We start from the raw sequence: 14386 nt of genomic DNA on the forward strand, positions 1-14386 counted from the left end.
AAAACATAGTTGTTTGAAAGTTTTGGCTCTTATTTGTTCCTATCTGCATTCACCTTTTCCGTTTCTTCTGGCCACCCGTGGGCCAGTGGCGTCATAGCTTAGGGAAATTTAATTTGTACAGATCTTCAGAGCATTTCCGGGAATGTTATATATTGTTAGTGTTTCTGCAGATTCCAGTGATCCCAAACATTATAAGATAAAATCACATTTGCATGTGTGGCGAACATTTATGACAAACAATGGCTAATATACAAGAAATGCAACTCACCATTTCAGCCTCATTAATAAACGACACCATTTCATAATCCATCAATGATCATATTACATCGACAAGAGTTCAGTAAAATTATTCCAGTAATATATTGTTGTTAGTCCAAAAAGCCTTACATCCATAAAGCTATGTTATTAGCTGATGCAACCGTCACGTGTTGCTCGTCAGATTCTTATATTTTAAACATACTTCTTAATGTAGATCGAGTTAGGTTTGATGGTTTAGGCCACACGGTATTTCAAAAGATAAGCTTGACTTTATTGTTTGATTGATTGCTTACTTGATCCTATAAAAGTATGTTTTCTATCTTTTTTCGTCTACAATTCCGATCGCATCGAAGGTGATTCACCTTTTGAATAGACAATGTTATTCTAAATACACTGTATATAATATATAATATAATGCCTTTATACTTTTGAATTTGTACCAGCCTTACGCCTTTATTTCATGCTGGAAAAGACCTTTAAAACCAGCCGTGGGAAGGCACTTTAAGGATGGTTTTCAGCCTCGGCGCTTTTTTTCCATGTGTGTATGCTTGACACAACAAGCCTCCGCCCCCGCGTTCATTCATTCAACAGCGTTATGTGTCAAAGCTATGCACCTAACAGTTGCGCTCCGTGATCTTAACGGCCAATCTGGCCTTGTTTTCTTTTTAGCCCAGGCCGTGACATTTGGCACCTCGCGTTCCCGGAGGCCGCCTGGCACATCACTCGTCTATTACCTCACCCATCCAACATGCATGCAGTCAAATGGATTTCGTTTTCGAAGGCAGGATAGTATAATGGGGTGAAGTTGCGGGTTTCTTCCTTTTTAAAAAAAAAAAATCATTTGTCTTGAACATTGCGTCATCACAAACAAAATTGGTATGAAACAGTCAAGGACTAAGTCTTGCAGAAATACAGAGAAAAATATCAAAATGGATTAATAAAACATATACAGTAAAACAATAATTATGACATTTTTATGACAACACAAGGGCCAGATTCTTAAGCATATTGTATATCTTTTGCACATCGGGGATGTTAATCATATTCAAAGATTTAACCCCCCAAAAAAGTTGTCAATATTTCAAAAAGTAGGTTTACATTAGTGAGGATAAGTGGCACATAAAATGGATGGATGGATGGAGGGTTTACATTTGATATTTTTGGCGGATAAAAATGTTGCTACACATATAATTATTGCTCTTTCGTTTTTGTTTTGTATGGTAAGTCTAAATGTCATATGATCTTTGGAAAAAGGTGGTAGAGAAAGAGTATCTCGCATATTTGCAGGTGTATAGGAATATATTTGTATGTATTTTTGTTAATTTTGAAGTTATTTGACACTTTTCTTTCCATGTGTGACAATGATGGCTCTTGGTCACCAAATTCCCCTTTGAGACTTCTTGTGATTAAGAGATATACAAGTGAACATGACTTGACTTGCAGGGGACTGAGGAAAACAGCGAGCTGCTCTTTTCCACAACACGTGTTTTCTAAAGACAAAACATTGCATAGCTGTCTTTATGATGCCCTTCTTTAGGATAAATTTGTTAATTTTTCTGCCTACATTATTCCTTTAATACATGACAGGATAGAAACAGGAAGTTTGACAGTACTTTATTTAATATTGACTACATACTCATGAAATTTCAACTGTTTTCTCAATTTATATATCCAAATTGAACAACAGTGGAAGTTTATCAAAAATGTTACACTTCTCTTTCCATATCATTAGAGTCATTGTTAGGCCGCTGGTCTTAATTCCTCAAGGAATGATGACAAGCGAATGCAATTTGGTCTGTTCTGTTGTCTATCTGATTCTTAGGTAGTCACTATTTCAGATGGTCATGCTATCCAAAAACATGCAATGTCAACAACTTTGGTTAGAACTGAAAATGCTGCAGCTGCAAAAAGCTTCAGGTGTCTGTGAGCATGGCGCTGTCAGCATTCTGCACCCAAAGGCGTCAATGCCAAATTCCCTATGTGGTTGGTGCCAAGTGTGCGCCGGGCTTTAGACTGGAAATGGTTGGAAAATAGTAGGAGAAGAAGTGAAATATTATAGACACTTACAATTTTTAACCCTTGAGGCATGACCTAACAGTGCATATCAATTTCCATGAGTGTGGTCAAAATCAGTGGTAGGAATAATATAAATACTCATGACATCATGTCCTTAACTTGTTTTATGAAGAATACCTGGGATATGACAATATTGTATATTCAACCCCACTTATGCATCCATGGGTAAATAGGGGTCCTATGTCTCCATATGTACCATTCCATTGTTCAGAATATATATTTCTGTTGTAATCAAGACAAGTAGTACTGTTTTGCATAAAACTACAATCTAAACAAATTGACAAACATTTTTAATGAACATTTAAGGGAAAATCCGTCACAACGACAATAATGTGATATGAGTGTTTTTTCGTCTGAATCATCAAATAACCAGCACAATAGAAATTTTCAACATTAAGCAACCTTTATCATGTTTACAGCTCCGCAACCTGACGGTCCTGGACTTGCGACACATCTCGGAGCTGAACAACGAGACGGTGATGGAAGTGGTGAGGAAGTGTCACAATCTCAGTTCACTCAACCTTTGCCTCAACTGGAGTATAAATGACAGGTATGTCTTTTTTAGTTACGACGATTTGCCACAAATGGGGTGTATTTTGGATGCTTTCATTTCAGACATTCGATAACTGATAATCAGACCTTCTCACAGAGAAAGAAGGGTTGATTTTGTGGAATAGAGACCAACTTCTTCATATGACTTACAAATGACAAAATACCAAGGATGCCCCGATCATACTACTCGATTTTGAGAACCCACTCCTAGGAGTACAATACTGTTAATTTTTTTTTAAAACTTAACTCAGTAGGGTCACGGGGGTGCTGGAGCCCATCCACGCTATATTCGGGCAGGGGACACCCTAAACTGGATGCCAGCCAGTAGCAGGGCACACAGAGACAGACAACTCACTCGCCCATTCACACCTAGGGACAATTTGGGCCTGCTAATTAACATGACATGCATGTTTTTGGAATGTGGGAGGAAACCGGAGTTTCTGAAGGAAACCCACACAAGCATGGGGAGAACATGCGAACTCCACACAGAACTGTGCCGCACACGCTTAACTCAGTAGGGTCGCGGAGGTGCTGGAACCCATCCTAGCTGTCTTTGGGCAACCCTGAATTGGTTGCCAGCCAATCGCAGGGCACACAGGGACAGACAACACACTTGCTTATTTACACCTCGGGATGATTTGAATTAGCCAATTAACCTGACATGCATGTTTTTAGAATGTGAGAGGAAACCCAAACAAGCACGGGGAGAACATGCACAGGAAGGTTCGATCTCATGACTTCAGAACTGTGCTATTCACTGTGCTGCTGTGCTTATATATATATATATATATATATATATATATATATATAAAACTTTGGATGATAATCAAGACCAATCACATATTAACATTCACATTTGAATATCAGTAAAAAAGTAAAAGTTAAAAACCCAGGAACCTGGAAACCTCTTATAAAAAACCCTAACGAGGCCTGCAAAGTAATTGTGTTCCTTTTGTGTATACAAGAAGTGTAATATGCATACTTTAATTTTTTGTACTCCTTTGGTAAGTCACTTTTTGAAATTTTATTAACAAGTGCCAAATAATTTGTTTATTTAATGCAGTTTCCCTTTTATGCATCGACATTTGTGTATTTATTTTAAATTAGGTTTTAGAATACTTGTGTATTGTTTACATAATGACAGAATGGCACATAAGTAACACACCTATATTCCTTTGCATTGTCTGCGATCTATATGTCCATTTTAAGGTGCTCACAAAAACATCTTGTTATTGCAGTCATTAGTATTAGAAATTTCTTAGTCTTTAATAACAACATCGTGCACATCGTTTACAACGAAATTAGATGTAGAACTCTAGGTGTGATAATAAAAACGTGTAATAAAGACTTTTAAAGAGAAAAACAAGATTAAAAAATGTTCCGGATAAATATGCAAACATGTTTACAACGTATTGCTTAGAGACCGGCTTAAGTTGTAAGTGTATCAGAACAAAAATTCAATGAAAACAGACCAATGGCCTTTAGCAGCAACATAGTTTCAAAATAGCTTGATAAATAAGATATGAATATCCACTTTTCTCTACACGGAGATATGTATACATTTTCTTAGTCTCACTTGTTTAAGGAGGCTATTGTTATGATATAGTTATTATTGAAAAACAAATTAAGTATTGACCAATTGATTAAGTCAAGCTCGCGTGTCCAACACTCGTTTTTGAGACAAATCTTATAATGTTATTGTAATTATAAAAAAATAAAGACGCACATAAAAAAATGGATTTTGTTTGTGTACTATGCAGTAAAAGAAAGTTATCGATATCAAAGGGGAAAGATTACATGGGTTATTGGTATAATCCATCCCTAATACTTACCATACCATATACAGAATTTTAAGCCAAGCCTTGCAAATTTTTTTTTTTAACCAATCCTGGAAATAACAATTGCAAATAAAGTATGCGATAAAAGACTGTCAACTTTTGCAAAGAATGGATACAATTTCTTTTCTCATTTTCCAATTTGTGTGTTGATTACCGTCACATTTTAGATTGACAATTTCATTGGGTCACACAAACGTTTTGTTGATGCAAACATCACATTTTCTTGAACTTTATGTAGCATGCACTTTTAATGCAAGCTTCTAGGGCAGCAAGTAAAAAATATTTTAAAAATCGATGAATTGTACGTCGTAGGATGTCATCTTTTTGTACTTTGAATGTTTTTGTACAACACCTTGCGATGCATTACGGTGCCTGATGAGTGCTGTACAAATAAAATGTAATTTGGATTAGAACCATGTGCGTTTAAATAAGGTCTCATCTGCCTGACCAAAGCTCCACGACGAGTTAATTGCGGGATAAGAAGGAAATTTAATGCAGTCACTTATTTGCATTGCATTGCATTAACGTGCACAGTGCTGCATAAATCGCGTGACACAACAAATCGATCATCAAATTTGTTGTTGACGCTTTGAATCACTTTTAATCCATTTTAACAATTCATTCTAGCTACCCTAGAAGCTTATTTCTCAAAAATGATGTTAAGATATAGTGCAACATTTTGCTTTTTCTTTGTCCCTTTGCTCATCTGCTCTGAGAGACAGTGGCTTACGTAGTATTCCATCAGCAACAGTAAACAATCTCCTCTTTTATTTATCATGCCGTGTTTTATTCATATGTTTCAATGCAATATATCGATTTGCAGGTTCGGTTGTTGACTCTGCTCCCACTCTTGCTCAAGAGTGCCATCACAATATTGAATTTGGGCATGGTACAACCGTGTGTGAGCCTCTGCGTGTGCGTGTGCACATGAAATCATTCTTGCAATAACTGTGTAGCAGACATGCAATAGGATTGTAAAGGTAATACCCTACCCATCACCTTTCCTTTAACAAAACATGAATTTTGGTGAAATGCTTGTAGGAGTTGCACGTGCGTATACAACACACGTAGGCAAACACACACTATTGACGCCATAATGATATTTCCTGAACCGGCCTGTGGGCTCAAGACGTGCATGCGTCTAACATGAGGCGGCCGGACCGGATAACCTGTGGGAACATTGGAATTTTTAATTGGTTTGGTGTGTGTGACTGATTCGGTCAGCCAATCCCTCTAAATCTTCCACACTCAGCCCCCAAAGGAGAATTGTTTTCAAAATCCTTAAGTATTACAGGCAGTCTATGTTTTGTGCTTCCTGGCCTTTTTCTGTGTATTTATTGTTGTGCATACATGAGCGTTTGTGTTTACTTTTTTTGCTGCTGCTCAAGAAGTGAAAACTAATAAATGCCTTCCAGTTTTAAGACTCTGGTATTTAGGGGTTGTATGGGTGCCTCAACTCCTTAAAAAGGCTTGGATTCTAATGTTGTGTTTTCAGGGATTGTAAAGTGTTTGAGTTTTGAGAGAAGTGATTGTAAACTCTTAACATTGTTGCCATGTTTCTCAATAGGTCTGCTTAAAATTGACACCGGTACTGCTTTCTGAAGGCTTCATTTCTTCCCTCGTGATTCACAGCAACTGGCATTAGTTTCCATGACATTGTCCTATTAAGCGCCATCGCTCCCTATGGGTCACACCAAAAAGGACAGGTGCATACTACACTTAAACAGGGCACTATGAAATGTGTATTAGTTCAAGGATTATGTATCAAGTATGGACATTTCTTATGAGCCATGCAAAAAAATGGCTCATGCAAAAAATTAAGGTAGCATTTCATCTTGACACCTAATATTTAGAGGGATTTGTCTGAGTAATATTAACACACATATCCTTCAGATCCATAAATAATGTTGCAATTTACTCAGGATCTAAAAAATAATATGTCATGATTAATGTACTTGCAAGATTAAAAATCACATATGTAAATTGCAGATATATTTGTAGCCCTGCAAAATACATGATTCACGCCAGATTTTACTCAAATGTTACAGGGGAAATTGAAAAACATGATTGAAAGTCCTTAAAAAGTCATTGAATCTGGCCATGAAAAAGGTATACCAACCCTGATTTATTATTGTGCATACATGAATGTGTGTACTTCTTACATGCTAGCTGCTGCTCAAGAACTGAAATCCAATAAATGCATTCCAGTTTTAAGATTCTGTCATGATTGCTTTTTATCGTCACTCGGCTTGACATGGTTTTCAAAAAGGTGGTGGCGCGGGGGATGGTTCATATTTTAAGGGTGGCCGTGTTTGTGAAGATGTTGAACTTCAAGGTTCTCAATGAGTGTTCTAGATTGTTCTCTACATTTCCTGGCATCATCCTTAAAGTGCTATTCATTTGTCAATGTTGGGCACATTACTGAAAAAACAGTAATTGGTTACAGTTGCTGGTTACTTCATTTGAAAGGTAATTCCGTTGCTCCCAGATTGCAGACACCATAACATATAGTGCCTTATTCTGGAAGTATGTCTTGACAAATTACCACAAATACTCTTATAGAAGCCGACCCCCTATTTTTTAAAAAAAACAAAACAACATATTAAAATAATTAGAACAACAGTTGTATACCAACCTGTGGAAGTATTGAAGCATTCGTATGTAATGGCTTTGTAATCTTGAGAGCTCGCAAACAAACACCCGAGACACTCATGTACATTTTGTCTCTAGCTTTTGAATCCTCAAATGTCTCCTTCATTTTTTTGTACTGTACAAGACTTTTTCTTTTTTCTTCCTGCGTAGTGTATCACAATTTGTTTCTACAAATAAAAGCCCCAAAATGAAGCACACTTTTACCATAAATTCTGTGCTCCTGTTAGCCCCTTCATTTACCAATTGGTTTGCTCTTCCTGTACAGGCCATGCCCACCACCCCACCCAGTACCCATCATTTGCTACTGGGGAAACACACAACCAAATATATGCATATATATCAACCCCCTGACTTTTAAATTAGATTTTATAGTTGTAAATTCAGCTTGGATTTGAGCATATACAGAAGGGAGATTATCTCCATGAGGAGAAATTCTGCGTTCTCGTACTCTGTGCTTGAGAAGGCACCGCCATAATTGTATTCAGTAGTATTTTGTAGGTAAACATAGATATGCCCAGCCTTCATAAAATACTTCTGGCGGTCCATGGGTTGTATGTGACAACATGTGTGTTGTATTCAGTACACTTTATTCAACGAATTGCGGAATATCACAGTGACACACGATGTAGGAATCGCAGTAAAGAGTCAAGACATTGTTATTAATAACGCGCTACATTACTGGTTACTGAGAAAAGTAATTGCTTTTCAGGAACGCTGCTTTTGATTCCTGAAAGGTTGTTAAAAAGATTGGGTTGTTTTTATTTAAAAGTGTGGCTGTGTTTGTGAACACGTTGGACTTAAATGTGTTCAAAAAGTGTTTTGGATTGTACTTTATATTTTGCGGTACGTTCTGGCATCATCCTAAAAGTGTCTTCAGTTGTAACAGAATTGGAGGTAAGGGTTTTTTCCCCTCCCACCTTTCTCTCCAGTCAGGTCTGCTTGGTTTCATCATGCATGGCTAGAACTTTCAGCCCGCTGAGTGATGACACTCTCAACAACAGTTTCTTCTATGGAACACCTTTGAGACTGGCACATTAGGTCACCCTCATCTGCACTTGAATGTATTTTCCACAAAAGCAAAACGGTAAATAACAAACTTCTCTGTGAAGGACAAACTGGTGATTTAAAAGTTTTTTGCTTAACCTGGATCAATTGCAAACAAATGCTAATAATATTCCATCAATGTTTTTATTTTTTAAAATTATTATTCATTAGAGATTGCGTATGTATACATTGTATTTTTGATCACTTCTGCCACCCCAAAAATAAAAACTTTGGTTCCTACTAGTGGTAAAAAGTACTTCCTTACAACATAAATATTGATTCAGACATAAGCAAAACCTACATGAGTTATCATATAAGTGACGCCCACTTATATTTGAAATACTCGTAGATTGAGAAATCTGCATTTATTTTAAACAACATATGCATTACTTAGAGAAAGGTTCGAGCAAAAAAATAAGAAAAACGTTGCCATATGGTCACTTTAAGTCACCGTAGTAATAATGCACACTGTCCCTTTCTGCCAAGGATCTCTACAAATATTTTTTAGAGGGAAAGTGTGTCTTATTTGACCAATATATTTCACTGTATGGTGGAGTGCAACTGAAAGAGTGCTTAAGAGCACAAGCAAGAATATAAACTCAAAGTGAAAAAAAAAAGTCCATTTTACTCATTGAGGATTTTGTTGCAGCTAGATGGCGGACATTTATTTAAGCTCTGTCAAAAAATAAAAAACAAAAAAAAGGACAATGTATGTTCAGTCATATTTTACATCATGTTGTAATAAGTATCCATCCATCCGTTATCTTCACCGCTTATCCTTAGTAGGGTCGCGGGGGTGCTGGAGCCCATACCAGCCATCCTTGGGCAGTGGGCAGGGGACACCCTGAATTGGTTGCCAGCCAGTCGCAGGGCACACAGAGACAGACAATTCGCTCGCTCAATGACACCTGCGGACAATATGGACCGGCCAAGTAACCTGACATGCATGTATTTGGAATGTGGGAGGAAACCGGAGTGCCCGGAGGAAACCCACGCTAGCACAGGGAAAACATGCATACTCCAGACAGGAGGTTCGATCTCATGACCTCAAAACTGTGCCGCACACCCGCTAACCACTGCACCGCCGTGCTGCTGTAATAAATATATGATTTAAAGAAGCTCCCTCTAGGTGAGGTTCATGTGATTTCTTGACATATATTTTTTTTTACATGTTTTTTACCATCAGAAGGTGCTAAGTGATACAGCTGTCCCTGCTTAATACAGTATTAGTATTTAAAGTGCTTTGAGGTGCCCGATCTGACTTGTGAAATACTTTCTCCATAAACAACATAGCCATATACCAGTTCAGAACATGCACTCTATCTTTGCTTTTTAACAGTCTGTCAGCCATTTTATTGCTCAGTCTCTGTACTAAAAGTACCATAACTTTATATGTGTCGTCTTTTACCATTTCACTCTGGTTCGTATGACAGCAGTGATTAAGATTAAACGTGAACTTTAGATGCTTCCTATTATCATTTTGAATGGATTTTTGCTCAGTGACGCAGCCGATAATTTCATTTTATTAAACCTTTATTTACTCTTTACTCTTTTTGTAAAAAACGTATATGTAGTATACGATTTCTGCAATATACTGTACAACCCTTTCATTAGCTACATTTAATTTTTTTTTTTTTTAATTTAAATCGCAGCTTGTCATTAAGGTGGAATGATCGGTACTGAAGTCTACCCAGTAGGGAACCAATGGTCTGGAGAAATGTACACAAATTCAAGAAAAGTTTCTGAATAAATTGGATTAATATGGAAAGGAGAAAGCGCTACTCCGGGTGTACATTGTTGTTTTGAAAGGGAATGGCTTGTGTTTTTCTGTCTTCATGTGTTTACTAAGGCTAAGTACTTTCAGGGATTACTACCAACACCAAGGATTTAGACGATCCTCATGCAGCGACAGAAAGCTGCTTTTTTTTTGTAGTTGAGACGTAAGATAATTTGAAAATGCTGCAGGGAATTGAAATGAGACTCATTTAGCCAGTTTGGTGGGCTTTCTTTGTTCCTGTTCTTTAAATACAAAGATTCATGGTGAGTAATAATGTATGCACTTAAAAAAACGACCAATAATGAAATTGCACATATGTGCAAGGCGATTAATTCAATCGCTCAATACTATTAAGGCAGGGGTTAAAAATATCACAGACAGGCCAGGACAAGATTTTTTTTTTTAAACTAATCTGCCGATACAGGGTCTTTAATCAGATACATCAGCGATAAATGATGAAAAAGGATAATGTAGGCCTGTTCAATTCATCTCAGATGCGTTAATAATTAAATGTACATGCTATATTTCATTTTATGTTCGTTTATAAATAGATTCATTTCATACAATTGGTTTTGAAACACTCAGAACGAAAGAAAAGTAATGAATACTGGTTTTAATAATATGCAATCAAAAGACATAAATTGCAATTTTTTGTGCTCAACGTTGGATACGCATCTTAATAAATAAAATGAATACTAAAGGGAACAAGACTGCCACTAAAACAACAATAATTGTTTTTTTCTTTTACTTTTTTACCATCACATTTAGAGTAATCCCTAAATGTACTGCGGTCTGCTTTTCGCTACTTCCAGATTTTGATTTTGTATTGTGTTTTGCATTCTGATTGGCTAAACAGTCTCCCGCCCCTTTTCTGCCTGTGTCTGCCTTTACGTCAAATAACCTTGCGGTCTAAGTTAGACACAAACAGCTTGAAAAACCTACATTACACACATGCAAATCTTTTTTAATTTTGAGTTTATCTAAAAGTCATTATGTAAATAAAACGCTGTGGCCCACAAAAGCACCAAAAAGCAGACTAAGACTATTTCTGTCGTTGATAAAGTTGAACTTCATCAGATGCTAAAGGAAGGTAAAAGCATGTTTTTGCTACACTTGTCTTTTTCCCAATAACATCCAAATGTAATAATTTTTAACACTGTAGTGTATTACAGTGTAGCAGCAAGACTAACTAACTAACTAACTAACTCACTAAAAAATACAGTCCTTTTTTCCTTAAACAAATGCTTGAGCCTCTAAATAGTTTGTTCTCTGGTTTTATTGGATAACAAAGTATTTGATAAATGTTTCTGCTTCACGGGTTTTGATTGTCGGTCCTTTTCGGAACACAACCTCTCCGATGACTGCATTATAACTATTATTTTTCAATTTTCATCGGGTGATCTATAAGCTTGGCGGGCTTTATGTGGCCTGCAGGCCATAGTTTCCCTACCCCTGTATTAAGATATCACGCGCGCCGGTTACGGAGACCATAATTAGACCACCTTTTTTAGCTTATGTCATACCAAATACCAATATATTTGTGTTTCTGTTTGTGTTTACATAGTCTTACAAACCAGAATCGGGCGAATAGTCATGTTATAAACAGTAAATCCAGTCATATAAAATAAATAAAGTCACTGTTAAACTCTAAAGAACAGTATTCTACTGTGAGTAGTGGCACCTAATGGCCACCTTTGTGACCTAGATGTACACATCTGAAAAATAACCATCCTTAATCTTGCATCGTAGTTGTAGGTTAAGGTACCAATATAGTACGTTGCGTGACATTTGTAACTTTAAGGTTATAAGTGCAGACCAGTGTTATCTTATCTACAAGAAAGCAATCTCGAGTGGGTTATCTTTAGATGCTTTTAAAGGTTCTCTGTGTCATGGCCGCTGTGACACATGCACGTTTCCATGCTCGCACACAGTTTCAGAAATGCATACCACCATTTTTGTCACAGTTAAGACCGAAAAGACTCCAGCCTTCTTAACAATAGTGATGCGAGGGCACAGCAGGGTCAGTAACTGCGTGAATGCGTCAGTGGGGTGGCAGTTGGCCAGGGGCAGGTAAACAGGCGCAGGAAATGACCCCTTATTTCCAGGATCAAATTGTCCCCTGATAAGAGCCTATTGGAGACATACAGCCCTGTGGGTGGTAAAGTACTTGGTCATTTTTCTTGCGTTGCCTCTTGTTTTTTTTCTCCCGCCCTTTACTTTCTTCACTTGTCTTTCATTTCATGCCAAAAGAAACACTGCGCTCTCTGGATTGCCCCCTTCTCCTGGGTAATGGTCGCAAATCGCGTCCATGTGAGAAAGTGTGAAACGAGGCAGAAATCAAGACTATGCGACTGTGGCTGCCCGGCAGGCAGATTGCGGCAAAAGCCGTCAATTTTTGGTCACTGTCATTTCTCGCCATGAGAGGATACAATGGCGGCGGGCTGACAGGCCAGTGATTTCTCTGTATCGTCTCCAGCCTTGATAGTGGGCCAAAATTCCACAGTTTGAAAATTGGGAGGGAGCCAGGATTCGGGTGCGATAGTTGGATAAATGGCTGTGTTGTCTTTGATTTGCTTTCTTTTTTTATTGATGTTAGGTCTTTTTATGCCATTCTCAAAAGCTTCTATGTTGGGCACATAATGGATTGACTGTTCAAACCATTCCTTTTTGATCTGTGTTTACAGCAAGTTTGTCTGTGGGCCTGAATTCCCCCGAGATATTAAATTGTGATTTGTACAGTCCTTTGCAATTTATTATTTTCTTTTTTTATTCTTTTATGCCAGGGTTTTCCAAACTATGACACGCCTCCTCATTTGGTCTGGTCCCCTGAACAATACCAGCCATTATTTTGAATCACATTTCTATTATTATTTTTATTATTTTCATACAAACAACTGAAGTCTATGGTGCGTGTTTTTGGTTGTACAGTAATGAGATCACACTATTTTTAGTCACAGTACCAAAGACAAATATTTATTAAGTTGTGCATTTTGTACAATGACAATAAATTTGGAACTTACAATGTAGAATAAAATAATATAATAGAACTGTCAGCCACCTTCATATTAATTAATAAATACTGTATTTTTCATCTGTTCTCCTGACCTAACTTATTTGAAGCTTTGAAATAGTAGGACAAGCTCAATAGAAACTTCTAATCAAATTATTTCATCAATTTTTAATCAAAAATGTAATTGACCCAAATATTCATTAGGCTCTATTGGCAAAATGTTGCTTATATTATTATATATTATTGTATTTTTACCATGTTTTTCAATCTCATTCAATGCATTGTGTTTCTTACTTTATCAGAAAAATTAAGTAAAAAATATGCTCAAATAAAATACCTAGAAGAAAACATGTACTTCCTATTAGCAACATTTTCTGATAATAAGGTAAGAATTGTTTGTTTCATTGTCTTACCTAATACAGGGTTTGAGGGGATGCTTAAAGTCCTTGAAAATGCGTGGATTTCAATGTTGTGTTTTTAAGGAATTAAAAGGGCTTACGGTTTGGATGTTGTACATGTAAAGTCTTAACCGTTACAAGTCTGCATGGAAATGACTCAAATTAGGGCACTATGAAATGTGTATTGGTGCAAGGATTACATATCAATGGGCATTTGTTATGGGCCAATCAAAAACATTAAGGTACTGTTTTCCTGTGGTAAATGCCTATGCTTACTTTGCACATTGTTGCCTATTGTGCACTATTGCAGATTGCACTAATACATTTTCCCCTGTAAGCAAACACCCAATGTAAATATACCTCTACATGCTCACACTTTCTCGTTTAAATATTGTGTAAATTATTTTTTATCTCATCTCGTCTCATCAGCTACACCGCTTATCCTCAGTAGGGTCGCGGGGGTGCTGGAGCCCTTCCCAGCAATTATCGGGCAGTGGGCAGGGGACACCCTGAACTGGTTGCCAGCCAATCGCAGGGCACACGGGGACAGACAATTCGCTCGCTCATTCACACCTAGGGACAATTTGGACCGGCCAATTCACCTGAAATGCATGTTTTTGGAATGTGGGAGGAAACCGGAGTGCCCGGAGGAAACCCACGCAAGCACGGGGAGAACATACAAACTCCACACAGGAAGTCTGGAGCTGGATTTGAACCCACGCAGGAGGTTCCCAAGACATGAACTGTGCCGCACATGCGCTAACCACTGCGCCGCCGTGCT

General features: G+C 37.4%; 1 protein-coding gene across 5 annotated transcripts in view; it reads left to right on the forward strand.

Annotated features, from left to right (window-relative positions):
* fbxl17 (F-box and leucine-rich repeat protein 17) overlaps positions 1-14386 on the forward strand; it is a 343256-nt gene that overhangs the window by 128134 nt on the left and 200736 nt on the right. For 3 of the 5 annotated variants that reach the window (XM_088336306.1, XM_088336305.1, XM_088336307.1), the window contains one exon: positions 2754-2884. In XM_088336306.1, the coding sequence (XP_088192432.1) occupies positions 2754-2884 (131 nt within the window). Of the gene's footprint in view, positions 1-2753; positions 2885-5547; positions 5645-6291; positions 6715-14386 lie in introns of those variants that run through there. The other 2 variants (XM_088336310.1, XM_088336308.1) reach the window with 2 other exon arrangements.

The sequence above is a fragment of the Urocampus carinirostris genome, chromosome 5 (assembly GCF_059441175.1).
Source record: "Urocampus carinirostris isolate Australia breed hairy pipefish chromosome 5, RoL_Ucar_1.0, whole genome shotgun sequence".
Taxonomy (NCBI): Eukaryota; Metazoa; Chordata; class Actinopteri; order Syngnathiformes; family Syngnathidae; genus Urocampus; species Urocampus carinirostris.